Consider the following 26,532-nt stretch of genomic DNA (forward strand, 5'->3'; position numbering starts at 1 on the left):
TTCAGTTTCAGTCAAATAATGTTTATTGTTTAATTGTCCAAAACAGTTGAAAACGCTTTAAAATATGAGCAAGAAGACTAATCAAAATGTGTTTGGCTGTTATACTTATTGATTAGCTGTCAAAGGCTGAGAATAATATGATTCTTTAGATTTGTTAATTCATTGGGATCAACACAACACATTATTAGATTAAGAAACAATAATAGTGATTTTTAAAAAGTTTTTTGTAAACAAGTCATTTTTTTTATACAGCAATCAAATTAAAACAAATGGCAAGGGGAAAAAGAAGACTTTCAAGCTCTTTTAAGAAAGTGGTCCAAAGAAAAAGATACAGTACCACACACACACACACACACACACACACACACACATTACACATACAAACACACACACACATATATATACTTGGTTATAATAAAGTACTTGTTTTTTTTATGTTGGTTTTTCAAATCTCTACCATTTATATATTTTCAGATTAAATAAAAGTTGGTATATATGTCAATGACATGTTTTGTCAAACTATTGCCACTTCCTCCTCGTCGTCATCTTCATCTTCATAGTAACGATTCCTCTTGATCATCTCCTCTACAGTCAGGGACTCCTCCGCCTCCTTGCCATCCCAGAAGCCCACATCCTGGGATTTCCTATGGGCCTTTTCTTCCAGAGGTGGAGAGGGTGTGTCTTGGGACTTTTCCTGGAGCTCAGGAAAAGTGTTGGAGTATTTCGCCAGTTTCTCCTGATCTTTCGAACCCCCCTGTTGTTGTAGCTCGTGCTCTTTTTTTGTTTGTTTTGGCTGAGACTCCTTATTTGTTTGTTGTAGATCAGCTTCATTTTTTGTTTGTTTTGGCTGAATTTCCTGTGGCTCTTTGTTTGTTTGTTTTGGGTTAGACTCCTTGTCTGTTTGTTGTAGATCAGCTTCATTTTTTTTTTGTTTTGGCTGAATTTCCTCAGGCTCTTTTTTTGTTTGTTTTGGCTGAAACTCCTTCTCTGTTTGTTGTAGATCAGCTTCATTTTTTGTTTGTTGTGGCACAACCTCTTTTTTCGTTTGTTGTGTCTGTTTGAGAATAGAAGGGGGTGCCTTTTCCTTACTCTCAATCTTGGCGGGACTCTCAACATCCTCTTTGGATTGGCTGTCATTGTCCTTTGTCTTTTTATCTGGGATTTTCGCCTCATTTTGCACTTCGGTTTTGTCTGTTTTCACCTTTGACAGCGAGCGAAGCTCCTCAAGGGAGCCTCGTCTGACCGAAGGAGTCTTGAGAGAAGATTGTGCCTCTTGTTGTGAAGGATTTGATAATGCCAAGCTTGGTGCCACAGAAAAGGGACGGCTCCGCTCTCTGAGAGACGAACTACGTCGCAGGCTTTTCAGTTCTGCTCTTTCAGAGCTCTTCTGAGCAGGTGGAGCTTCCTCCTCCGGAGGCCACTTTCCTCGGAAAAACTTGGATGGACCCTTTCCGACTTCAGCAGTTGGGCTAGAGACTTTGGAGCTTCCATCACTGTCTGCAGGAGGTGGCCACGCGACTCTCAGTTTCCTTGTTTCCATAGAGGTGGTTTGTGCTTTTTCCGTGGAGCTGGTCATCTGACTTCTGGTCTCTTGAGCTGCAGTCATGTCAGTGAGTTTGGCTGGTCGTGACTCCTCCACTTTGGGTCTCAGTTGCTCTGTAGGCTTCACAGGGTCTGCCACGATGGGCTTTGAGTTTTCACTTCTCTCAGGTTCCTCGTCGTTTGTTCGTGGTGTCCACATTTCCTTATGTGGTCGAAGGCCAAAGCCCTCATCATAGTTGCCCTTAGACTTGAAAAGTTGATTGAAGTGAGGTTTACAGTAGATGCTGCCTTGCAGGGAAGCGTAAGACACCAAGCTGAAATAAGAAGGACATATTATTGTTACATGCAGGATATCTAAAAAACTGACCTCCTCAGGAGGTTCTTTTAGTTTATTAATGGGGTATAACGATACATGTATTCGCCTCGAACCGTTATGGTACGGATGTCACGGTTTGGCGCACACAGTCAGACGATGAATACAGACAGTCACAGGCGATTCACACAGCAATCCAGAAGGCAGCGTGTGCGGTAATGCAACACTATTTGCTTACCGCCACAACAGGAAAAAGCGCAGAAAAAGAACAACAGACAATCTATGCATAGAAATGTTTATGTCTAATCTCTCAACCAATGTTTCTACTGTGCAAAAACATCAATAAAACAGCTTGAGAATAATATCTCATATAGCATGATATTTACCTGTCAACAGCATGTTAGTTCACTAGAGAAATAAACTCTAGAGGGAGCATTTCACTAAACATATGCACTATATTAGCTTATATATTCATTATATTTACTTTACCGGTTCGTAATATCTTAAAGGGTTAGTTCACCCAAAAATTAAAATTCTGTCATTAATTTCTCACCTTCATGTTGTTCCACACCCATAAGACCTTCGTTCATCTTCAGAACACAAATGAAGACACTTTTGATAAAATCCAATGGCTCAGTGAGGCCTACATTGACAGCAAGTTAATTTACACTTTCAAATGATTTCAAATGAAACCAGTGATTCGAAACAAAAGATTCGTAAAGCTTCGAAGCTTCATGAAGCAGTGTTTTGAAATCGTCCATCACTAGATATTGTTGAATAAAGTCGTTATTTTGTTTTTTTGACGCACAAAAAGTATTGTTGTCACTTCATAACATTAAAGTTGAACCACTGTAGTCACATGAACTGTTTTAAATATGTCTTTAGTAGCTTTCTGGGCATTGAAAGTGTTAATTATCTTGCTGTCAATGGAGGCCTCACTGAGCCATTGGATTTTATGAAAAATATCTTAATTTGTGTTCTGAAGAAGAAAGAAGGTCTTATGGGTGTGAAACAACATGAGGGTGAGTAATTAATGACAGAATTTTCATTTTTGGGTGAACTAACCCTTTAATTATTTAATATAGCCTATTTTTAAATAAATTTGTCACAAAAACAAGTTATGACAGTAACTGTGTAAATTAATGTATATTAAAAATAAGCGATGGAGTAAAAAAATTATTGAAAAATAATTTCATGACTTCAGTACTGAGGTACGTACAGAACCGTCATGTTTGTGTACCATTACACCCCTATTTACTAATATAGATTAATTACTTTTCTATAGACTAAAGGGACTTTCACACTGACTGCAATTAAGTGCAGAGAGCTCATCTGCTCTAGAGCTGTCAGTGATATTACGTGATCATAATCCTTCCGAACTATGACGTTGTGTTCATTTCCTCGCACATAAACAACTGAGAGAAACGTTTCTACAGATGAAACATGAAGCCAAATAAATATATGTTTTGGATGTGTTTTTCATGCAACTAGGGGTATTTTTATAACAATAAATAATGAGAAATTCTTACATGAGAAATGTGTAGTGTTCAGTTTTTTATAAAACACTAGAAATAATGCACGTCTGCCCATTATTTAATCAAAATCCACTTTAGATTTCAGTCATAAATAAATAAATAAATAATGGAATGAATGAATGAATGAATGCCCAAAATACCTAAGTTTGGTACTACAGAAGGCACAGCGGAAGCAGGTCTTATGGTAAATCTGCTGATTGGCAATAAGTTTTTCCACCGGGTAAACAGTCTTTTGGCAGGACACACATCTTTCCTGGACAGGCAGATTAAATTTCTGTCCAGGGAAACACAAGAGTTATTAACATCTCTTCTGCAATGCAATCAGTATTTAGTATGAATATCAGATTGCTATGGTATAAAATCTGTCATATTCCATACTGGCAGTTAGCAGATTTAATGTTCATATTTAGTGTTCTACACACTACCACAGACAAACTGTATTATTATTTTTGCCTTTGTATTTGACTATTAGTTATTAGTAGCTAAATATAAAATTGATTTCCCCAGGTAGAATGAAATCTATGCATGAACATAAAATCACTAAGGCCAGATTTCACAGACAGTGCTTAGATTAAGCCAGGATTAGGCCTTAGTTCAGTTAAAGCATTTAAGTAGCTTTAATAAATGTTCACTAGACAAAAAAAAAAAAAAAAAAAAAAAAAGTTTGCATCTTGAGACAAAACTATGGCACTGACATATTTTAAGATATGTCAGTACAGGTTGCTTTCAGTTAAAACAGCTCAAACATGCATTTTAGTCTAGGACTATCTTAAGCCTTGTCTGTGAAACCGGAGGTAAGCATTTAATAGTGCCGTAAGTAAATGAGATTGTAATCCACAGACCCTGGGCACTTTAGGAGGGTCCTTGCTCTCTGACACAGGGTTTGCAGTACTGGGACTCGGTGTGTGTACATGCTCTCCTAAAAGAAACAAATACATGACAGATCACTACATAGTGTACAATATATACTGTACTGATTATTTGATAATGACTTGTCTACAGCAGCTTAAACCTAACTGGTAATCTCCATCCATGACAAAGAGAGAAAAAAAACGCAATTCACAAATTAACAATAAAATAAGTACCTGAATGAAAAGCAGAAGGAACTAATCTTGTTTAAATGTTGTATTTTAGTGAGGTTTCAAAATCACAGAGGATATCCAGTGCAATGAAGGCTCAGACAAGTATGTAAAGGAATGTATTAAATTCTTCTCAAGTGAATTAATGCAAAGGGAAAAGTCCATGCACACAAGTGTTTCAGCAGCTGTGGAAATTATTGTAACTATACTCTTGTGTCAATTTTCCATGCCTGTACTCCGAATTGCATGTGAAAGTATCAAGTGCATCTTCGTTTTTTCAACTCAATGTCCTTCAGCTGCTTCTGTAGCCTTCTGTAAACCACTCTTTTATTTTATAATGTTCTGAATCATCTCTTGTTTTTCCTCAAAAAAGTCCTACCAAGTCTGATCCTTCCACAAATGTTTAGGCAGCTCTTCAGATAGAGTCTAACCTTTGACTTTGTCTCTGATGAAGAAACACCACGTTTGTATTTTTCAGAGATTTTTATATCACAGTTAGAAAAGGACATTGACATGTCAGCACTGTGAGTGAGACAATCATTTTATGAGATTCATCTGCATGATTCTTAGCATGTGATATTTCAAAACATTGTAAAATTGGTTTATTACAATTAGTTCCTCAGTGCCCATGTCGGGAACCGCTGGTCTGGCTTCTTTCCTTGAACCTTGTGTAGTTTTCAAACATGAAGGCATGTCAAGCACCCTGTACATGTTAGTGTTTACCTAATTTGGTAAACTTCCACACTCTGAAAAATGCTGGGTTAAAAAAGTCGGGTTGAAAATGCGATTGGGTTGTTTTAACCCAGCGGCTGGGTATTTTTTAGATTGTACTAAGTGACAGATTAATTTGAGCCAAAATACAGTGGAGTTTCATTGGATGCTCAGCCTTTGATATCAATAAGACATTATGAAATACGTTTCTGCTATCTTTTCAGAAGCCTACTTATTTCTGTCTTCATTTCATACAATTTCATGGTTAGTTGTGACCCTGTAAAAGCAAACCAGCAACTCATTTTTACTGATAACCACTACACTATGTGCACTACCCTCATATAACTATAATTCAATGTTCATTAAAACAGCTAATGGCTTCAATACTAAATTATAATGGTAAAACAATGGACTCACCATTGATCTTTGCACAATTTGATGGCGGGAGTGTGTTCTGTAGAGAGAGAAGGAACAAACAATGATAAATAGGAGCCTATTTAAATCTTAAGGTAAACAATTTGTTGTTGTAACAAACATATTCATTACCAGTCAAAAGTGTGGAATAATTAAGAATTGTTAAATAGTTTTGAAAGAAGTCTCTTCTGCTCATCAAGGCTGCATTTATTTGATCAAAAATACAGTAAAAGCAATAATTTTGTGAAATATTATTGCAATTTAAAAGAACTGTTTTCTATGTGAATATGTTGTAAAATATAATTTATTCCTGTGATCAAAGCTGAATTTTCAGCATAATTACTCCAGTCTTCAGTGTCACATGATCCTTCAGAAATCATTCTAATATGCTGTTTGCTGCACAGTCATTATTAGTGTTCACTTATTAATACTGGTACTTATTATTATCAAATGTTGAAATCAGTTTTTTATACATATGTGATACATTTTTCCCAGGATTCTTAGATGAATAAAACGTTCAATTAATAGCATTTCTTTGAAATAAATATCTTTTGTAACATTATAAATTTCTTTACTGTCTCTTTTGATCAATGTAACGCATACTTGCTGAATAAAAGTATTATTATCGTTATTTTAAATCTTACTTTTTTCTTACCCCAAACTTTTGAATGATTGTAGAGTTTCCTTTGCCTTTTTACTGTTTTGAACATTGATAATAAGAAGAAATGTTTCTTGAGCAGCAAATCAGTATATTAGAATGATTTCTGAAGGATCATGTGACACTGAAGACTGGAGTAATGACGCTGAAAATTCTGCTTTAACTCACAGGAATAAATTACATTTTACAATAAATTCACACAGAAAACAGCTATTTTAAATTGTAACAACATTTAAATTTTTTTTTTAAATAACAGTAAATTCAGTGTTATTACATGACTAAAATAAGTTTGTCTTTATTGGTATATTTAAATTAATTTTAGAAGGAAATGAGAGCACATATCATACCACTGTCTGTCCATCACCAGCAGGTGGCGCAATCTCCTTATGATCCACACAGGGAACACTGTCATCTGTTTCTGACTGCTTTGCCTAAATCAGAGTGACAATCACTCCACGTCAGTAACTTTAAAAACAATTCCAGTACTGTATACATGAAACATGATAGTGTGTTTGTTATACATGTTGTTTTATCACACATTTTCTCAGTATTTACGGTACACTTACTCTCTTCTGATTTTTCATTGTAAAGTGACCTTGATCATTGGAAATGCACTATGTAAATTATTATTATTATTATTATATGCTGTGGCATTAGTTGTCCTGGGAAAGGATGATGATTCTATGAAAGAAGGATTGTTTATCTCTGCGGTTGCATCATTCCTATCATGCTGTTTATTTTCTTGATACAGTTATTTATCAAGACAGCTCTCAGAACAGTTTAGCATGGTAATGGATATGACTTGCTATTGCCAACAGACATACTGTAAGACATACTGCTGCTGCACAATAGCATGCATGAATTACCCATTACAGATCTAGGCAGGTGGAGCTGGGTGGAGAGTTTCTTATAGCGCACTGCAAGTTTCTTACAGCATACACTGAGCCAAACTATTTAAATATTTATTAGCAAGTTCATTAGCTGCAGATTCAACAGAGACCAGTCAGCTTGTAGTGATACCTAGACTGCATTAACGACCTATCAGTCTGCGCCATCTACAGTTGTCATGACTGAACTAGATATATATTACAAAAAAGAAGATTTTACATTTTATATCTAAATAGACCAATTTGGAGCAGACGTCACAGTTACGTCACTTGCAGCTGGCAGAAAAATAGCGGTAAAGTGGAGGAAAATGGGTAAAATCCACAGAATAAGAGAAAAAATGTTTTGGCGTGCCTTTGGATGTCGGAATTGGAATGCAAAAAAATATAGTCTTCATTTTTTAGAATACCATCGTTGAAGAAGCTAAACGCAGATGTTTATGTTGCAAGTCACAAACTGGATTGATGAAATCTGCAATGATTAGTCTACTATTAAATCATGAATTTGATGTAAACAGTAAGTCTTCATAATATTCACATATGCAGTTCATAGGGGACATACATACATAGCAGTTACAACATGAAATAATATTTAAACCTATAACATTTTACAAAAATAACTTTTAAACATAGCCTATAACATTTTTATTTCACAACTCTGACTTTTTTTCTTGCATTTGCATGTTTATATCTCCCAGTTCGGACTTTATAACTTGCAATTGTAAGTTTATATCACAATTCTGAGGGGGAAAAAGTCAGAATTGCAGGATATAAACTCAAAATTAACTTTTTAAATTCTTTTATTCCATGGCTGCCATCAACTGCTACTTCACAACTGTCATTTTCTGCCACCAGGTAGGCTCCGCCCACCCAAAAAAAACAAAAAAAAACATCATCGCTGTTTGCAAACACAAAATAGGTCTATATCTTTATCTTTATTCTTATATCTTTACATACAGTAAACATACTCACAGAGCGTGGCACAGTAACAGCCTGTCTGTTGACTGCTAATTGATATTTCGCCAACCTGTCCCTGACAGAGGCGCTGCGCTTCAGACTTGGCGTACCTATGACAGAATATATGTTTTAACTTTTCGAAACAGAAAATCCAATACAACCTTTGTTTTGACTGTGTGTGTCTTGTAGTATTTACCTTTGTTGGCCATTTGTGTGTCCATATCCTCTGAGCTGCTGTTCGCTTCTGTTTGTTCCTGAAGAATCAAGTACGAAGTATGTAAACCAGTGACAGACTGAAAGCATCTACCAATAAGACAGAAATATGTAGTGCACACACAACAACGGCATTCACTTGTAGGCATAGAAGGAAATGGCACCAACTATGCTTGTCCGTTGCTCCCTTCCTTTTCCCAGGAAATATCCACTGGGTAGTGTTTACCCTAGTCTTTAAGATAATTAACTCCAAAGTAAACACAAAAACAAAAATAAAGCTCTACTGGCAGCACTAAATGAGTAAAGGTGGAAGTGGAATGAAGAATCAGACCAGTTAAAATTTTCTTATTATTGTACAAAAGCAATATCACACTTGCAGTAATGCGATATGGCTCTATATAAGCAGGGCTGAAATTACTTGTGGCCTCGTGCCTACAGCCGAACACAGATGTGCTGATATACAGAGCCATATCACACTCCTGCTCGTGTGATTTCGCTCATTTAGGCTATAAACACGATCTTTTGCAATACAGACATTTACGAAGCGAAAATATTGAAGTGAACTAATCACAAACATCTTGAAAAAAGATCTTTTAGGCTTGATGCAGATTAAAAATGCACTGACTGGTACAAAAACAGTCTATATAACGTAAAGGTGACTCAGTCAGGAAGTTAAGATTTTCACATTTAAATTGTATGACAAATTTCCATCAATTTGAATTAGGGGTGGGAGGTTGGGCTTTGGTTCACCTGCATCACTGTCCCTCAAAATGTCTGCACAGGGCCCTATGGGATAACATTATATTACTTTGTTCAGTCCAGTAAAGGAAGGTAACGCTTCATTTTGATAGTCCACTTGAGACATTCTATAAGTAACTTTGCAACTACATGTCAACTAGCAGTCATTAGAGTATTAGTAGACTGTCTGCTTAATATCTGCTAACACTTTATTTTGGTGCTCCCAACAGACACTGACTATAAGCCACTTTGCAACAACATTATTAACATATTAACTTATGCAACTTATTCTAACCTTAACCCTAACCTATCAGTCTACAAAAACTCAGACTAGAGTTAGTTGACATGTAGTTGCAAAAGTTACTTAGCTGTTAGAATATCTAAAGTACACTTTCAAGTTTCAAGTTTAATTCATTTAGAGCATATTTAAAAACAACAGTAGTTGAGCAACGTGCTGTACATAAAGGGTCATAAAACAAACAACAATAAGAAGACTAGTTTTGAAAGCAAACAGAGTTGGGGCCATTCTCACAGACAATGGTAATGAATTCCAGAGTTTAGGGGCAGCTACTGCAAAGGCACGATCTCTAGGGAGTCTTACTCTAGGGACCGTCAGCAGCATATGGTCAGCAGACCTCAGAGACCATGATGGGATGTGCAGTTGTATAAGGTCAGAAAGGTAAGCTGGGGCTAGGCCATTTAAGGATTTATAAGCAAGCATTAAAACCTTAAAATCAATCCTAAAACAGACCGGAAGCCAATGTAGGGAAGCCAATATGGGGGAAATATGTTCCCATTTATGCGTTCGTATTAAAAGTTGAGCTGCAGCATTCTGCACTAACTGTAAGCGCGAAAGGGAAGCCTGGTTGACACCAACATAGAGGGCATTACAATAGTCTAAACGAGATGAAATAAAAACATGTATAAGCCTTTCAAAATCAATAGGGGCTTTCACACTGAATACTTCTAGGAACTCAGTTCTAGGAACTAGCCACTAGGATAGTTCCCCGAGAAATAATTTCTTCCCCGGGCCATGTTCCTGGTTGTATTCGCACCAGGAATAGGAACTGTGAAGTGGCATCTTTAAGCGTGGCATTTACAAATGCTAAAAACTGGTGGATGTGTTTGTTGTGTGTCGTGGGGTTTGTGATAACGGAGATGGAATGTAAATGCATAATTTGCAAACGGCTTTTTAAAAATGCCGGGTGCCGGTGTTTGACATGAATTTGACCAATCAATGTACACTCATGTCACTGATAGTTCCTATAGTGCTGGTTTAGACTCTACTCTGAAGTAGGAGCTAATTTAGTTCCCCCAAAAGGAGTTCCTAAAACTAAAATCGTTCCTAGTTCCTGCGGTGTGAATACAGCAAAATCCGGGTACTTGTCAAATGACAAAAAAGGCTTAACTTTAGATAAAAGCCTTAACTGATAAAAACTTGACCTGACTACAGAGTTTATCTGTTTGTCAAGTTTAAAATCCATATACATTATTACTCCCAGATTTTTAATAGTGGATTTAACATAGGGAAGCAAAGGGCCTAAATCAATGTTAGAGGCCTTATTAGTACAGTTTGGACCAAACAACATGATTTCAGTCTTGCTCTCATTAAAATTTAAAACATTTGGGGCCATCCAATATTAAATGTCTTTGAGGCAGTCAAACGGAAGTTTTAAAGGACTGGCATCTTTCTGTCAAACTATCAAAATCAAACTAACAAAATAAAGTGTAATCCTTTTTGTAAATGTTATTTTTCTATATCAAGAATTTAAGATTTATTTAATATTTCTAAGAAAAGAAAAACTGTAGTAAAATAAATAGTAAATACAAATTATGTTGCAAATAGTTTTGAAAGAAGTGTGCATTAGTTTTTATATTGAACAACTAATTTGTTCATATTTGTATTTGAAATGTAAATTATTCATATATTCCACAACATACTCATACAGTAACACAGCTTACTCTTAATGTACTGCACCATTTATCTATGTATTTATTTATTTTTGAGAAGTCATCCTTCTATGCTATAATCCCATATAATCCCAGTAAAAAGAAAAGTGCCAAAATTTACTCCACTTTTCCCTACCATAAATGTAACAAGATGGTTATGAAGACCACCTCAGAGGAACAGCACTTTTAAAAATAAAGACACCCACTGCAAAAACTAGACTGATTCCATCTCTGAGCTCAAGGACACTGACTGCCTTAAAGCAAATTCACATCAAGCCTGAAATTTGAAATTCAGAGGTGGCTGCATTTAGAACATGAACATAGATGTTTGAATAAACCAGAGAGGGAGAAAGGCAAGGCAAACGGTGAGTAGCCTGAGGAAGGTTTTGTAGTTCTCCAGAGACCTGCTGGGGTTTTAAAGAGTATGTGCATACCAGGCCCATGACATCATCACCACACAGCATTCAACACGAGCAGATGGGGACTGCCGTAGCTGAGTGTGGCAAAACATTTTGTGTGTAATAAGGTGAGAAAGACAGCATGCATACGACTAAAACATTCCTGTAAAGCTTCTTTCAGTAGCCCTCCAAGTAGTTGTGATTGAATTTATACTCATCCCTCAGTTTCTAAAATGGAATACAAAAAACTATTAAGTGCTTAAAGGGTTAGTGCACCCAAAAATGAAAATTCTGTCATTAATTACTCACCCTTATGTCATTCCACACCCGTAAGACCTTCGTTCATCTTCGGAACACAAATTAAGATATTTTTGATAAAATCCGATGGCTCAGTGAGGCCTCCATTGACAACAAGATAATTAACTAAACTCGAAACAAAAAATTCGTAAAGCTTCAAAGCTTCATGAAGCAGTGTTCTGAAATCGCCCATCACTAGATTTTGTTGAATAAAGTCGTTATTTAGTTTTTTTGGCGCACAAAAAGTATTCTCGTCGCTTTATAACACTAAGGTTGAACCACTGTAGTCACATGAACTGTTTTAAATTCGTCTTTAGTAGCTTTCTGGGCATCTGAAAGTGTTAACTGTCTTGCTGGCAATGCAGGCCTCACTGAGCCATCAGATTTTATCAAAAATATCTTAATTTTTGTTCCGAAGATGAATGAAGGTCTTATTTTCATGATTTGTTATCACAACACTTTTTCTTTTGTCAGATCAACTTAGATAATTAATTTGGTTCAGATAACATAATATTTTAAGTTTTTGTTGATTAAACCAATTGCCTTCATCATATTAACTAAAATTTTTAATTTCAATGAACTCAAAATTTTAAGGCAACCAGGTAACTTACTTTTTTTTTAATTAAACCAACCATTCTTTTTTACAGTGTACCGACACACAGCCAATTCTAGGTCAGATGGAATAACTGACTATGCGCTCTTGTGTTAGTTTGATGATTAAGGTGAGATGTGCCATTAAACCAGATGCATTGATATTTGGGTAAGTTTGGGTAAGTAAAATTATTAATTTTAGCTAACATTTTGGAAGGCAGCTGTCCATGAAATTGAGCCTGTGTCTACCATTGACATATTTGGGTAGAACGTGTGTTGTGCCTAAAGTGCTTGTTTTAATTTTTTATTTGGTTACACTTTATTTTAATGTGCCACTGTTACAATGTAATTACACAAATAAGTAATGAGTAATCTTAATTAACAACACATATTTACTGTAGGTTTAGGGTTTTGCTTAGTGTTATGCATAATTAAATGTTAATAATATAATAAATCCGTGTAGCATTTGTAACAATGGCACATTGAAATAAAGTGTTACCTTGTATTTTATTAGACAAGCATTTTTATTACACAAGTCTCACATTAACATATAGAAGTCTTGTGGCTTATACTCTTAGAACAGTGTGTATTTTAACATTTATTCTAGAGCAATGAGCTGGCTCAGCTAAGTAGATTACTGTAAACATTTTTTGCCCCTAATGTTTTCACAAACTAAAAGACGATGTAAAATAATTGTTTGTGCTAATCGACAGCATGTCACAGATGCCGTTCATAGAATGTGACTTGTATTGAAGAGTCTTTTTAATGTGTGATGGTCAAAGAGGGACTCATCTGCATCACCAGCATTTGCTTTCCTTTGTCTTTTCAACCAGCATTTCGGGAGGCAGGAAACAGCTCAAACAACTGCCTCACTGTGATCGAACAATAGACATACTTGTCTCTGCATCACACCCCTTTGGATTGGGGAATTTTAAAGAACATGACTCAGGGCCATAGTCACAAACTCCACCTAGCTAGCTAAGTAAGATACTTGCTTATAGACCGCATTAAACATACAAATAAACAACTAAATATCACTGGGTGAATCTCACGAACCGGCAAGAACATTTTTCACAACAAAATTAACCTTGGGAATTTGTTAAATTTTTCTGACAGGAAATGAAGCTTATTTTGAAATAATATTGTTTTCCATCGTGACATTTTTTAATGAAAATGTAACATTTTCCTGCTCCGGCTCCTGTCTTTATCCTGTTAATACTGTAAAAGTTCAGTCAACAGATTAAGAAACTGAAAAGGTAATAAATAAAAGATAAAATTAGATATAAAAAATGTAAAGAAATTTTCATGATGTTGATATTGCTCCCCTTTTATCCACCTAAGAAGTGGATCTAGTAATTCACTGTCAGTTTATATTGTATTTGCTATTGCAAGACTAAGCTTTGAGCTTTGGGCCTGCAACAGGCTGCTGATGTTGTACAAATCGAAAAAGAAGGAAGCTTTCGGTAATTCTTTGTGTGATGAACATGACTGACAACATATAAAAAGCACACCAAAAGAAAGTAGATCTGAATGAGAGAACACTACACTGGACAAATGAAAACCTTTTCACTGTACTCAACGCTAGATACAGATAATGATCCCTTAAATTTAATCAAAACGTCTTGCTTATTACAGTTTGGCAGAACAAAAAGACAGCCTTAGATGTGTTTAACATTGAGTTATAACTTGTATTTTATACTGCGCTTTCATTATCTAATAACTGCAGATTATTATGAAGACAATATTAGATCCAGTCACTGTTTTAGAGAGCAGATTGCTAACTCAACTTGAGCATGGAATGAGACATTCCATAAGATTCCAAGGAATCAGTTAGGAATGTGAGGACATGCCTGGCCTCTGGTTATGACAATGGGGGATGGGCACTCAGTCAAATGAGGTAAAGCCGAGAAACGTATATCCACTGGACACATATCCATATCAAGTTATGTACAGGTTAGTTGATGAAATGATACATAAATTGACTTAGGGTATGTTCACACTTGTAGTTTGGTTCTCTTTTGGTCCGGACAAAAAAAAGAAGATACATTTAGTCCTGGTTCGCTTAGAATTCACACTGTCATTTTTAATGCCAAACACAGAGATAGAAAAACCAGCTTTAATGCTGTATATTTTGCCACGGAACTTACTGAACATCCTAAACAATGCAGTGTGCTGGTCTAGATGCACTGGTTGTATGTATGTTCATATGATGGTATTTTTACCAGCTGAGAACTCGTGAAAAGCTTATGAAATGTGCAAAGGAGTCAAAACAGTGACAGGAATTCCACCATCACACACACAAATGAAGATCTGTTGCAAGGAGGCGGCGTTTCCAATGTACTGAACTGTGATGGGCAACTTTGCGACTATGATGAGAAAAAACTGATATTTTTGAGCCTTCTGTCCTTGTTAGGGTCACATCTTGTTGACACCACGTCCTGTTTTTGGTTGAAAAGTTGGGTCTCGGACTGCTTGTTTGGTGTGCAGCAATGTTCGGATGGCAGCATTCACACTTGCCAAGTGTGAACACACCCTTATTTACCATTCACAACAGAAGTAAAAAGCTGCCAAAATGTCTATTTAAATCCACAAGCTGGTTTGACATGTTTGCCAAAGCACGAACAAGAGGGTTTAACAATATCATCAAAGATCCAACTCATTTAAAAAGACGTTATACCAACTTATCCTGCGTCTGTTCTACATAAAGCAATGCAGCACTGTTCACATACATTTAATTTGGGGTTTGAATAATTATTTCTCTGGTAATTACAGTTTCCGTAACTACTTAATACGAGGTTATGCCAAAAAATGGAGACATATTTTGAACATTACTGTGTATGGCACCTTCAAAATGTAATATATACATTAACTCAAAGATTTAATCCATCCCAGAGGCCATTTTCAGTGGCCATTTTCTCCTCACACAGAGGTCAATAGTTGGTTTCACTAAAGATCAGATTGAACTGCAAGTCACAAAGTTTTGAAGAAGACTAAAGGGTGTCAGTTTTTTAATGCTAAGTGTAAATAGCTGCCTTTAGTGTTAGATGTACTGTCCTTAATTTACGTTTACATACTTGTACTAAATACTGGGAGTGAGATTTTCCCCCTCACATTACATTAATGAGAATAAGATTTCACATTACAGGAATGCAGTTTGCAGGAAAATTGTGTTCAGCTGTGATGAAAGAGAATTTCAATTTAATTGTCCTAAAACAGGCTTAATTTTGGATTTCTTTCTTTTGATTTTGAGGTGAAATATATGACCTGGGCATTTTTTTTTTTTTTTTTTTTTGCAAGATTTGGCATGTAAGTGAGAAAAATGCAACTGATGGACATTATAATGCTAGATTACGGATCATTGTTGGGTTGTTTCACAACATACCAGGAAATATAGAGAATAAAGAGATCTGTGATGTTCTCACCTTGCTTTTGCCCTTTTCAAACATCATTTTGAGGTTGTTCATAGGCAAGGCTGGTTTCTCCACAGGGGAAGTTGGAGAGAATGGATCGGATGCAGTTTCGATATCTTCCTTCTCTTCTGCCCACTTCTTTTGTTTAGTCTCCATGTCTGCCTTTGTTTTTGCAGGTCTCTCATGGGACGTTGGCTCCTGGCTCAGGCTGGCCTGTCGCACGGGTTTGCTGGAGGAAGCAGGTGGTTCTGGGGGACTGCTGGGTTTGCAGGAGGCAGACTGAGCTGTACGGTTCACAGGTGCCACGCTCAGCTGAGGAGCAGGTTTCTCCTGAGGCGTCTTTTCCCAGCGTTTCTTCAGCACACTCAGGTTTCCTGTCCGCACGGACAGAGGCAAACTGTCAACAGACTGAGAAAGAGTGACAGAGGTTAATTAATTCAGACATTCATTTCAGACACCTGTGTTGTATTCCAACTACTTTTACTACTTTTTACTAACTACTGCTTACAAGGAAAAAGAGCTCAAGACTCTAGGATATTCTGGTCTCTAGATATGCCTCAGCTGCATTACGTATATCATTCATATCTGTAAATTGCTAAATCAAAATCAGATTTTTTATTTTATATTCTTCTCTACCTAGATTACAGTTCTGTATAATCTGGGAAATCTTTCAACCAACTTCACTTGTGACTTGTTGAAAGTCCAAATAGTCCATTCTATAATGTAAATGTATGCTTTTATACATATAATTTACAAATCTACAAAGCTCATTTCAAGAATTTAAGCATAACCATTCAGGGTTATTATCATTAACAAAAAATAAAACTATTGAAAACGTTTTTGTTAATTGAAATATAGCTGGAATAAAATAGAATATAAATATCAGATGAAAAACCTAAACTAAATGAACATTTTAAATGTTACCTTGACAACTAACTGAAATAAGTTAAAGTTAAATCACTAAAATGACTAAATGGAAATAAATAAAAACTGAACTAAAACTGTAATAAAAATAAACCTGAATGTTTATATAAAAAGACAATAATAATGACAAAAGCACAACAAATTTGAAAAAATGAATAAATTTAACTACAATTAAAATGAAAACGGAAAACATAAATATATATATATAATAGTAAAATAACACTGAACCCTTTAGATCAAAACATTGTCCGTTCAAAAGTGTTTCCAAACATTTGACGGTTAGTGTACATTATTGACAAAAGAGTTGTTACCACTAAACTAGCATAACATTTGAAAGTTTAATTTAGGATATTTTGTCTGGAATAGAAGTGTCAGGTGACTCAACCCCACGAAAACAGACATGATGAGACATGAGAGAATATCTCCTCACGAGGATAATACAATGATCTAAGAAACAGCTGTTCAAAACACAATTAGGGTTTAATCCCTACTATAACACTCACCAAATAATAACAGCCATTGATGACACACTCCCCCTAAAACACTATCATTTCATCAAGCCATCAAACATTGTTCTTACATCACCGGTTTAGTACAAGATTTTTTTTAAAGTGTATTACATCACCACCATCAACATACTGAGCAGAATGTCAACACAAACTCTATTAATATGAGTTAAAACAGTCCAATAGACAATTCAAACAAAGAAAGGCTGTTTTCTATCGCACCCTGTGTCTCTGCTCCAAATCAAGACAAGCTCAGTAGATAGAGGACTGAATTCATGCAACAGTCTTTGTGAAAGCATGCCGAAACGAGACACCAGATAGAGAAGTTGTAGGAGACGAGAGGAAAGACCTGGATGGACAGGGTGCTCTTTATGTCTTTTCTCTGCTCTGCTTTCTTCAAGCTCCTTGGGCGCTGGACATCAGTGATAAAGCTCTACCAGATGTGCGGCAGGCAGGAAACTTGTAAGAACTAGTCCAGCCCCACTGAACAGCCCCCATGAAGGAAGGAAAAAGAGAAGTGAAAGGGAAAAAGGGGGAAGAGGGAATGTGTGTGAGATGGAGGGGTCGGAGATGATTAAAAGGCGCCTGCAGTGAAACCTGCATACAGGAAATGATGCATGTGATGAAATTTAACTCTTTCTCGTCTGTTTTCATTCCTTATACATGAGGTTGCAAAAAAAAAAAAGAAAAGAAAAAAAGATTTTTAGGTCAGAATATTAATATATGAGATTGCATATAAAGACCCAGCTAAAAGGGAACGCTCTCAGAACATTGGCTAACGTTCTGGCAAGGTTCTCTCAAAGTTTTGAAGAAACGTTCTTTCAGTAAGGTTGCTAGAATGTTCGTTTAAAGTTATCTGGTCTTTAATAACGTTCTCAAAATGTTAGCACAAAAACATCATTAATGGAACTTTTCTTTCTTTTTGGTAACACTTTAGTTTAGGGAACACATATAAACTATTAACTACGACTTTTCCCTCAATAAACTCCTAATTTACTGCTTATTAATAGATAGTAAGGTAGTTGTTAAATTTAGGTATTGGGTAGGATTAAGAATGTAGAATAAGGTCATGCAGAATAAGGCATTAATATGTGCTTAATAAGTACTAATAAATAGCCAATATTCTAGTAATATGCATGTTAATAAGCAACTAGTTAAAAGACCCTAAAATAAAGTGTTACCTTTTTTTTCTGAAACCTTTTAGTTGAACGTTCATGTAACATTTTTTAAATGTCACTACTTGTTTCAGAATGTTCAAAGAACATTCAAAAGTAATATTGTCATAACATTTGAAGAATGATAAAATGTAATGTTCCCTTAACATTTGTATAACCAAGAAAAAACATTTTTAAAACGTTCTTAGAACATATTTTTGTTAGCTTCAATGCCTAATATGCAGCCTTTCAGTTTTCAATATTAGCTGTGTTTACATGGACCCTAATAATCCGTTTGTAATCGGACTAGTAGCACAGATGGAATTAAAAAAGTCATGGTTTGTAAGAAAGTTTGGATTGTAAGGGGTGATTTAAAGGATTAGTTCACTTCAGAATGAAAATTTCCTGATAATTTAGTGGACTTCATTGGGGTTCAACGGGTTGAAGGTCCAAATGTCAGTTTCAGTGCAGCTTCAAAGGACTCTACACGATCCAAGACGAGGAATAAGGGTCTTTTCTAGAGAAACGTTCGGTCATTTTCTAAAACAAATAAAAATGTATATACTTTTTAACCACAAATGCTCGTCTTGCACTGGTCTGCGATGCGCCACTCATTACGTAATCACGTTGGAAAGGTCACGTGTGACGTAGGCGGAAGTACCGCGGTAGGGCGAAAAACTTCATCTCATTTTCTCCTCCAACTTCAAAATCATCCGACATAGTCTTTGCACATTCGCTTTGTAAACACTGGATCCGTACTTCCACCTACGTCACGCGTGACCTTTCCAACGTGATTATGAAACGTGTGGCGCATCACAGAGCAGTGCAAGACAAACATTTTGGTTAAAAAGTATAACATTTTAAAAATTTTTTAGAAAATGACCGATCGTTTCACTAGATAAGACCCTTATTCCTCGTCTGGGATCGTGTAGAGTCCTTTGAAGCTTCATTGGAAATGCAATTTGGATTTTTCAACCCGTTAAACCCCAGTGAAGTCCACTATATGGAGAAAAATCCTGGAATGTTTTCCTCAAAAATCTTGATTTCTTTTCGACTAAAGAAAGAAAGACATGAACATCTTGGATGACATGGGGGTGAGTAAATTATAAGGAAATTTTAATTCTGAAGTGAACTAATCCTTTAAACCTTTTCTAATCTGCTTGGATCAAAAAACGAAACTTCTGGCATATGCAAAGTTCTGGCATATGCAACGACATATGATGCACAGAACGAGCTGTTGTTGTTGTTGAATATAGTATAATAAATGATTGCCGTGTCATTCTAAAATTCTCATCATCTGTGAAGTGCTCGCCAACAGTGAGAAAGTCTGTATATTTGTGCAGTGTGCACGTCAAAAAAAGATCAAATTAAACAATGTTTACATGAAAACAAATATTTACATGTACAATTGAATGGATTAGAAAAGGTTTAAACCACCCCTTACATACCAACTGAAATTTCAATCGTATTTGGCCTATTCATTCCGATTGGCATGGTTACATGTGACTTATTTTTTTTTGTCTGTGCTACTAGTCTGATTACAAACAGATTATTAGGGTCCATGTAAAAGCAGCTAATGTCTTGTATCTTGTATTGATTCTGAAGTTTTAAGAAAGTCACCAAAAATGAAAATTCTGTTTACTCAATAATTTACTCAACCCTCATGTCGTTCCAAACTTGTACAACTTGTCAATTAATTCTCATTTTAATATAATGAAATATAATCTAGAAACTAAATGGGATTGTCAAAGCTACAATGCAGTACAGTACATTTCTCATTCAGTGTTCAAAGGAAGAAAGTCAAACAATTTTGGAATGAATTAGGTCACATTTACATTTATTCATTTAGCAGACATCCAAGAGTGCATTGATAAAAGTTGCCACAACACAATACATTATATAGTCTTTTGTCTTTGTAACTTCTATATGGTGCACCAGTAACACTTACCGATTTTTTCTTTTCTGTACTCGCCTCCTCAGCGGCTTTCTGATATCTAAAAAGAAAGAGAAGGAAAGAGAAACGAAAAAAGAAGAGTAAATGTTTAAAAGGTATCATTTTCATTATCGTATAACAATCTAAACATTTCTTTTTGATGTTAGAATACAATTTCCTCTTTCAGTTTAATATGCAGAGACAACAAGTAAGCCATTTGTAGTTTGATTTCTCTGAAAATGATAAAAACTGTTTCTCATTAAAAACATTGCTCTGATTTTTGTCTAATAAATAGCAGACTGTGTTCAGGAAAAAATCTTTCTTTTTTTTTTTTCATGATTCTGTTTGATGACATTAAAGGCAAAGACATACACACTTCAGAGAAAGACGAGGTGTAAGATCACTAGAGCATTCACAGGGCATCAGTAAGTTACAACTCACACAATATTTAGTGATATCGATATCACAAACTTAGTGTGAATCAAAACACATATAAAAACCAATATGGTTAATTACTGGAAAAGCAGTTAATCAACAACACTGCTTAGTTGAATATTGTGTTCAAAGCTCATGGCTCTCAGGTGAAAGCAAGGAAAGAAAAGTTTATGAATGTTGGTCCAAATAGAGTTGGAAAATTGTTGCCCCCTACTGGCATTCACTAGCAGCAAACATTTGTCACCTTTCCTGTTCTTGCTTTCACCTGAGGACCATAAGCGGCAGGGTTGTGCAACGGAGCTGATATCTCTCTGTAGCAATCTTAAAATGATCTCAAATAACAGAGAATTACATGAGCTGTATGTCCCAAAAAAGCTGCTAGTTTTACATCTGCTAGTTTTACATCTGCTTCTGAAACTGACGCTCAATACAATATTTTATTTTCTTTAAAAGAAATAATAGTCATTGTTGAAGTGATTAAGTCGGTTTGGAGTATTGACACTAAAATAAATACAACAAATTAATCATCAATTCATAAATAAAATATGCAGTCTGTCCCTGGCCAAGTCCTTCGGATGTTTTTTTTATATAGGCAATATTCAAATGGGCTTCATAATGTACTAGAGTAAGTAAAACCATGTTTGGGCTCACTCATCTGAACCACTTTTGGCAAAAATAATTAATTTATATGCATTTTAACAAAAAATCTTGATGTTGGAAAAAAGTACATAGAATTTGAATGTTTTCTCTTGTCATGGTTTCAGTGGTTCTATGGATATTTTAATGTTACATTAAATTTTTAAACTGGTGGGAACATTTTCATGATCTTGTCTAGAGCTCTTCCTTATTTTACTTATCTTACTATCAATTCAGGTTATCTTCCTGTATTTCAAGTACTTCCTGGACAAGCTCTTGTGTCTCTTATTAGGTCATTGCTTGTATCAAGTGATGGTTTTGTTTTCTTGCTTTAAACCAAATCTTTTTAATGACAGACTTTGGCTCAGGCGATTCAGAATGATCAAACCAACATTTAAGACGCTGTGATGCGATTGGTCCACTGCGTGCATACATTTTTTTATGTGCATTTTTCAAATTTATGCACATCTTGGCATTTCCATCCAGCATTTTTTATGCAATATCCCAAAATGCGCATAAAAATAGGTGGATGGAAACATAGCTACAGAAGTCCTCTGAGGTCTATTTTACAGACAATAACAGTTTTGAGATGCAAAATGGCACCAATTACATATTATGGAAAGAGAGACTGGTTGCTTAAATTACATAATTCTGTAGGCCAACCTATAAGTTTGCATTGGCTTTTTGATTATTGTAGAAAATAAGCTCTGTGACCAACAAAAAATTATGATGCTGCTTACACGTTTTGTTCAACAAGATAATCTTCACAGATGAGCACATCTTTTTTCTTTGAGCCATGTAATAAGCAGTGTTAATATGAAGAAATAAAGGGAATATCACTCACTTGGAAAAGCGCTCAGTGATGGCATTGTTCTTGCCACGACTCCCAACCAATGAGAGCTCTTTGGCCGTTATCCGTAAGGACTGTGATGCCCACTGTTTCCTGCTAAATGGCCCCGCATCCATCTATGGAAAAAAGTAATGCAGATATGAAACTCAAAACAATGAATGGAACCGTAAACTTGCAAAAGGTAACATTCAGATATATCAAACTATTGTTATGGCCAACAAACATTCTAATTATTGGTTTGGCCCCAAAAATGGTCTGATTAATAAACTGCGTTTTAACATTTTAAACACATGACAACTTGCCCCATGAGAACACAGCTCCATGTTTCCATTAAAATCAAATTTCAGTATGTAGCTGACTTGCCTGAATGTATGACAGTGTTGTTTTACTGTGTTCACTTCTAAAAAAACACATAAAATATGATGATATTGGAAGTGTAGTCTGGAGGACAGAATTATTCTTATTTTAGAGGGTTTTTAACTAAGTATATGAAATTTACATATTGTACAAAACCACAAGAGCACCAAAACACACTGGACATCTGAACCCTAAAGGGGTTTATTTTGCGATTACAACTGGCTGGATGTACATTATCCCGCTTATTACACGTCTACTTCCCACATAAATAAATAAATGGATACAAAATATTGATTTCTGTTTACATATTTTATAAGCTCACTGAACGCAACGCTTCCGTGAAGAAACAAGCCAAGACGACTGAAAAAGTACAGTCATACCGCTTATTACACTTCTTTTCACCATATAAATAATAATAGAGACAACAGATATTGATATTGATTTGAGATTAAACTGCTTTGAAATCTTATCTGTTTATTATTGTCGCATACAGCATACAATACAATTGTCTTAGCAAGAAGATGAACACAGTAACAATATTACAGTACTACTATTAATACTGAATGTAGCGACTGACCAATCAGAATCAAGTATTCCAGAGAGCCGTGTAATAAGTATAGTTACTGTACCCATAATCTATGTCTAACCATTCACTATGAGTGAATACAACATATCCACCTTTATTCAAACTAGTCTACGCGTTTTAAATTATGGGTGTCATTACCGGTTTGAGGAACTTACACTCAAAATGACTGAAACAAATCATGTGGATGTGCTACAAAAAATCCTGATCTGTGAGTTTGACTGAATGAGTGTTCCCTATTTTTATCTGTCAGAAAAATAATGTAATGCTTGATATTTTAATGTCAATCTGTGAAGGTATTTCCAGCCCACTCCTCTTTTTCTTACGCTGTATTAATATGAAAAAGACAACAGACACTGTGCAGTTGTGGTCGGCTCTCCCATGTTCTCCCTAAATCTTCATTCACGTTTCTTTCCTGTTTTTTCACATGACATCAGGTTTTATAGTGTAACGAGAATAAGCTGGTCAAGCTGGTTTTTCCAGGAAGTGTAGGCTCTCTGTATTTAAGTAACAAAGTAAATTTTACCAAAACAAATGTTATGCATTTTATGCATATAGTTCAAAAGCATTACAAGGAATATATATATATATATATATATATATATACACACAGTATCTCACAGAACTGAGTACACCCCTCACATTTTTGTAAATATTTTATTATATCTTTTCATGTGACAACACTGAAGAAATGACACTTTGCTACAATGTAACCCCTAAGTGAAAATGTCCAAATTGGGCCCAAAGTGTCAATATTTTGTGTGGCCACCATTATTTTCCAGCACTGCCTTAACCCCTTTTGGGCATGGAGTTCACCAGAGCTTCACAGGTTGCCACTGGAGTCCTCTTCCACTCCTCCATGACGACATCATGGAGCTGGTGGATGTTAGAGACCTTGCGCTCCTCCACCTTCCGTTTGAGGATGCCCCACAGATGCTCAATAGGGTTTAAGTCTGGAGACATTCTTTAGCAAGGCAGTGGTCGTCTTGGAGGTGTGTTTGGGGTCATTATCATGTTGGAATACTGCCCTGCGTCCCAGTCTCCAAAGGGAGGGGATCATGCTCTGTTGGCATTCATGGTTCCCTCAATGAACTGTAGCTCCCCAGTGCCGGCAGCACTCATGCAGCCCCAGACTATGACACTCCCACCACCATGCTTGACTGTAGGCAAGACACACTTGTCTTTGTACTTCTCACCTGGTTGCTGCCACACACGCTTGACACCATCTGAACCAAATAAGTTTATCTTGGTCTCATCAAACCACAGGACATGGTTCCAGTTATCCATGTCCTTAGTCTGCTTGTTTTCAGCAAACTGTTTGCGGGCTTTCTTGTGCATCATCTTTAGAAGAGGCTTCCTTCTGGGACGACAGCCATGCAGACCAATTTGATGCAGTGTGCGGCTCATGGTCTGAGCACTGACAGGCTGACCCCCCACCCCTTCAACATCTGCAGCAATGCTGGCAGCACTCATACGTCTATTTCCCAAACACAGCCTCCGGATATGACGCTGAGCATGTGCACTCAACTTCTTTGGTCGACCATGGCGAGGCCTGTTCTGAGTGGAACCTGTCCTGTTAAAAACACTGTATGGTCTTGGCCACCGTGCTGTAGCTCAGTTTCAGAGTCTTGGCAATCTTCTTATAGCCTACGCCATCTTTATGTAGAGCAACAATTCTTTTTTTCAGATCCTCAGAGAGTTCTTTGCCATGAGGTGCCATGTTGAACTTTCAGTGACCAGTATGAGAGAGTGAGAGCGATAACACTAAATTTAACACACCTGCTCCCCATTCACACCTGAGACCTTGTAACACTAACGAGTCACATGACCCCGTGGAGAGAAAATGGCTAATTGGGCCCAATTTGGACATTTTTACTTAGGGGTGTACTCACTTTTGTGGCCAGCAATTTAGACATTAATGGCTGTGTGTTGACTTATTTTAAGGGGACAGCAAATTTACACTGTTATACAAGCTGTACACTCACTACTTTACATTGTAGCAAAATATCATTTCTTCAGTGTTGTCACATGAAAAGATATAATAAAATATTTACAAAAATGTGAGTGGTGTACTCAGTTCTGTGAGATACTGTATATGTTTTGCAGTCCATCTCTGCACCAATATATAAACAGCCCCTGTGTAAGGAGATGGATTGTGGATTAATTGTATATGAATGTTAGTGTAATGGGACGTGTTGGGTCATAATGTTACATTGAATTGGATCTCCGCTTTCCAAGGTCCAAGCCTCTACTTGTTTCAAGTGAGAACATCTCCAGCCTTTTATTAGCACTATTCATTTATAACACTAAGCTTTTTAAAACTCACAATGTACACTACAGTCTCTCCTGAGACTGCTGTCTGACCAACAATGATTTATTCATGGAGATAAACCTTAGGATCATGATCTATCTGTAGTAATACAGCACACTGTGAGTGCATGCTAGCACTGTTGTTTTGGTTTCTTGGTATGTCTGTTTTTGTTTTCACCACCATTACTTTGCCCCAGCATATAAGCAGAAACAGAGTGTGAGTCAAATTCTCAAGAATGCATAAAATGTGTTTTGAGGATTGTGGATGCATCAGATGGTGGTGCCTCTGTCTAAAATCGTCCCCTATTCCCTTATATTGTGCACTATGATGTCCAAAACCAGTGGATATTTCATACTTTGTTTCACACTTGGTTCAATTACTTGATCCAAACCAGAGTTCTATTTCTCCCCCCTCCCCCGCTGGTCTCTGTTCACATTATATTTTTTGGGTTGGAACTGCGGTATGCTTGCGTCATCAACCTGAAGCCGCATACCTATTTTGCTAACGGCTATGAAAGAGAAGGTGCCAAAATGGATAGAGTTGCTCACATCACTTGTCTTGTGTTAGTCTATAGTCTTTGATAGCAGTTCACTTTCACGATTGCGTTCACAGCAGCAGGGAACCATACCGGAATTCACATGAACCATACATCACGCCACCTTTTTTTATGTGAACTCGGGTGCGGTTCGCGGGTGCACACCCGAGTTCGAAATACAGCATTCACATCATCCAAACGAACCAACCTCTGACATCAATCGAACCCATGGTGCGCATCAAAAAGCACTCTCATTCAATCCCAAAATGTACTGTAATTACATGTGTACAACCACTGTATACTCAATGAGTAAACTACCCATAATGCAGGATCTTGCTAAATGAATTTCCACAAAGCCATCTGTGTGCACAAGGTGTTTTATTTACTCATGATGTTTACTCGTGTTTGAGTCTTATGGAAATGGCTACATGAAAAAAAGCCATTTAAAGCTGTTGCTAGGGTCTTCAGGGAGGAAACAAGAGCAATACTCTACTATTGCAAAAGTTTTCTGCATGGCTGAGATGCAGTTACCAGGGCATTCTGGGTGGTTGTTACATTTCTTACTAGATAGACAAACAAAAACATTTGGAAGGTTAGGCTGAAAACTCTAGGAGGAGT

At 36.4% G+C, this 26,532-nt stretch overlaps 1 protein-coding gene across 4 annotated transcripts in view; it reads right to left on the reverse strand.

Moving 5' to 3' along the window:
* lima1b (LIM domain and actin binding 1b) overlaps nucleotides 1–26,532 on the reverse strand; it is a 30,670-nt gene continuing 4,138 nt past the window's right edge. The window contains exons 2-11 of one of the 4 annotated variants that reach the window (XM_051913134.1): nucleotides 22,123–22,244; nucleotides 20,223–20,268; nucleotides 15,703–16,098; nucleotides 8,290–8,347; nucleotides 8,109–8,203; nucleotides 6,600–6,683; nucleotides 5,598–5,634; nucleotides 4,233–4,309; nucleotides 3,531–3,664; nucleotides 1–1,856 (exon numbers count right to left, since the gene is read on the reverse strand). In XM_051913134.1, coding sequence (XP_051769094.1) covers nucleotides 515–1,856; nucleotides 3,531–3,664; nucleotides 4,233–4,309; nucleotides 5,598–5,634; nucleotides 6,600–6,683; nucleotides 8,109–8,203; nucleotides 8,290–8,347; nucleotides 15,703–16,098; nucleotides 20,223–20,268; nucleotides 22,123–22,244 — 2,391 coding nt within the window. In that variant the 3' untranslated portion in view covers nucleotides 1–514. The other 3 variants (XM_051913137.1, XM_051913138.1, XM_051913139.1) reach the window with 3 other exon arrangements.

The sequence above is a fragment of the Ctenopharyngodon idella genome, chromosome 11 (genome assembly GCF_019924925.1).
Source record: "Ctenopharyngodon idella isolate HZGC_01 chromosome 11, HZGC01, whole genome shotgun sequence".
Classification (NCBI taxonomy): domain Eukaryota; kingdom Metazoa; phylum Chordata; class Actinopteri; order Cypriniformes; family Xenocyprididae; genus Ctenopharyngodon; species Ctenopharyngodon idella.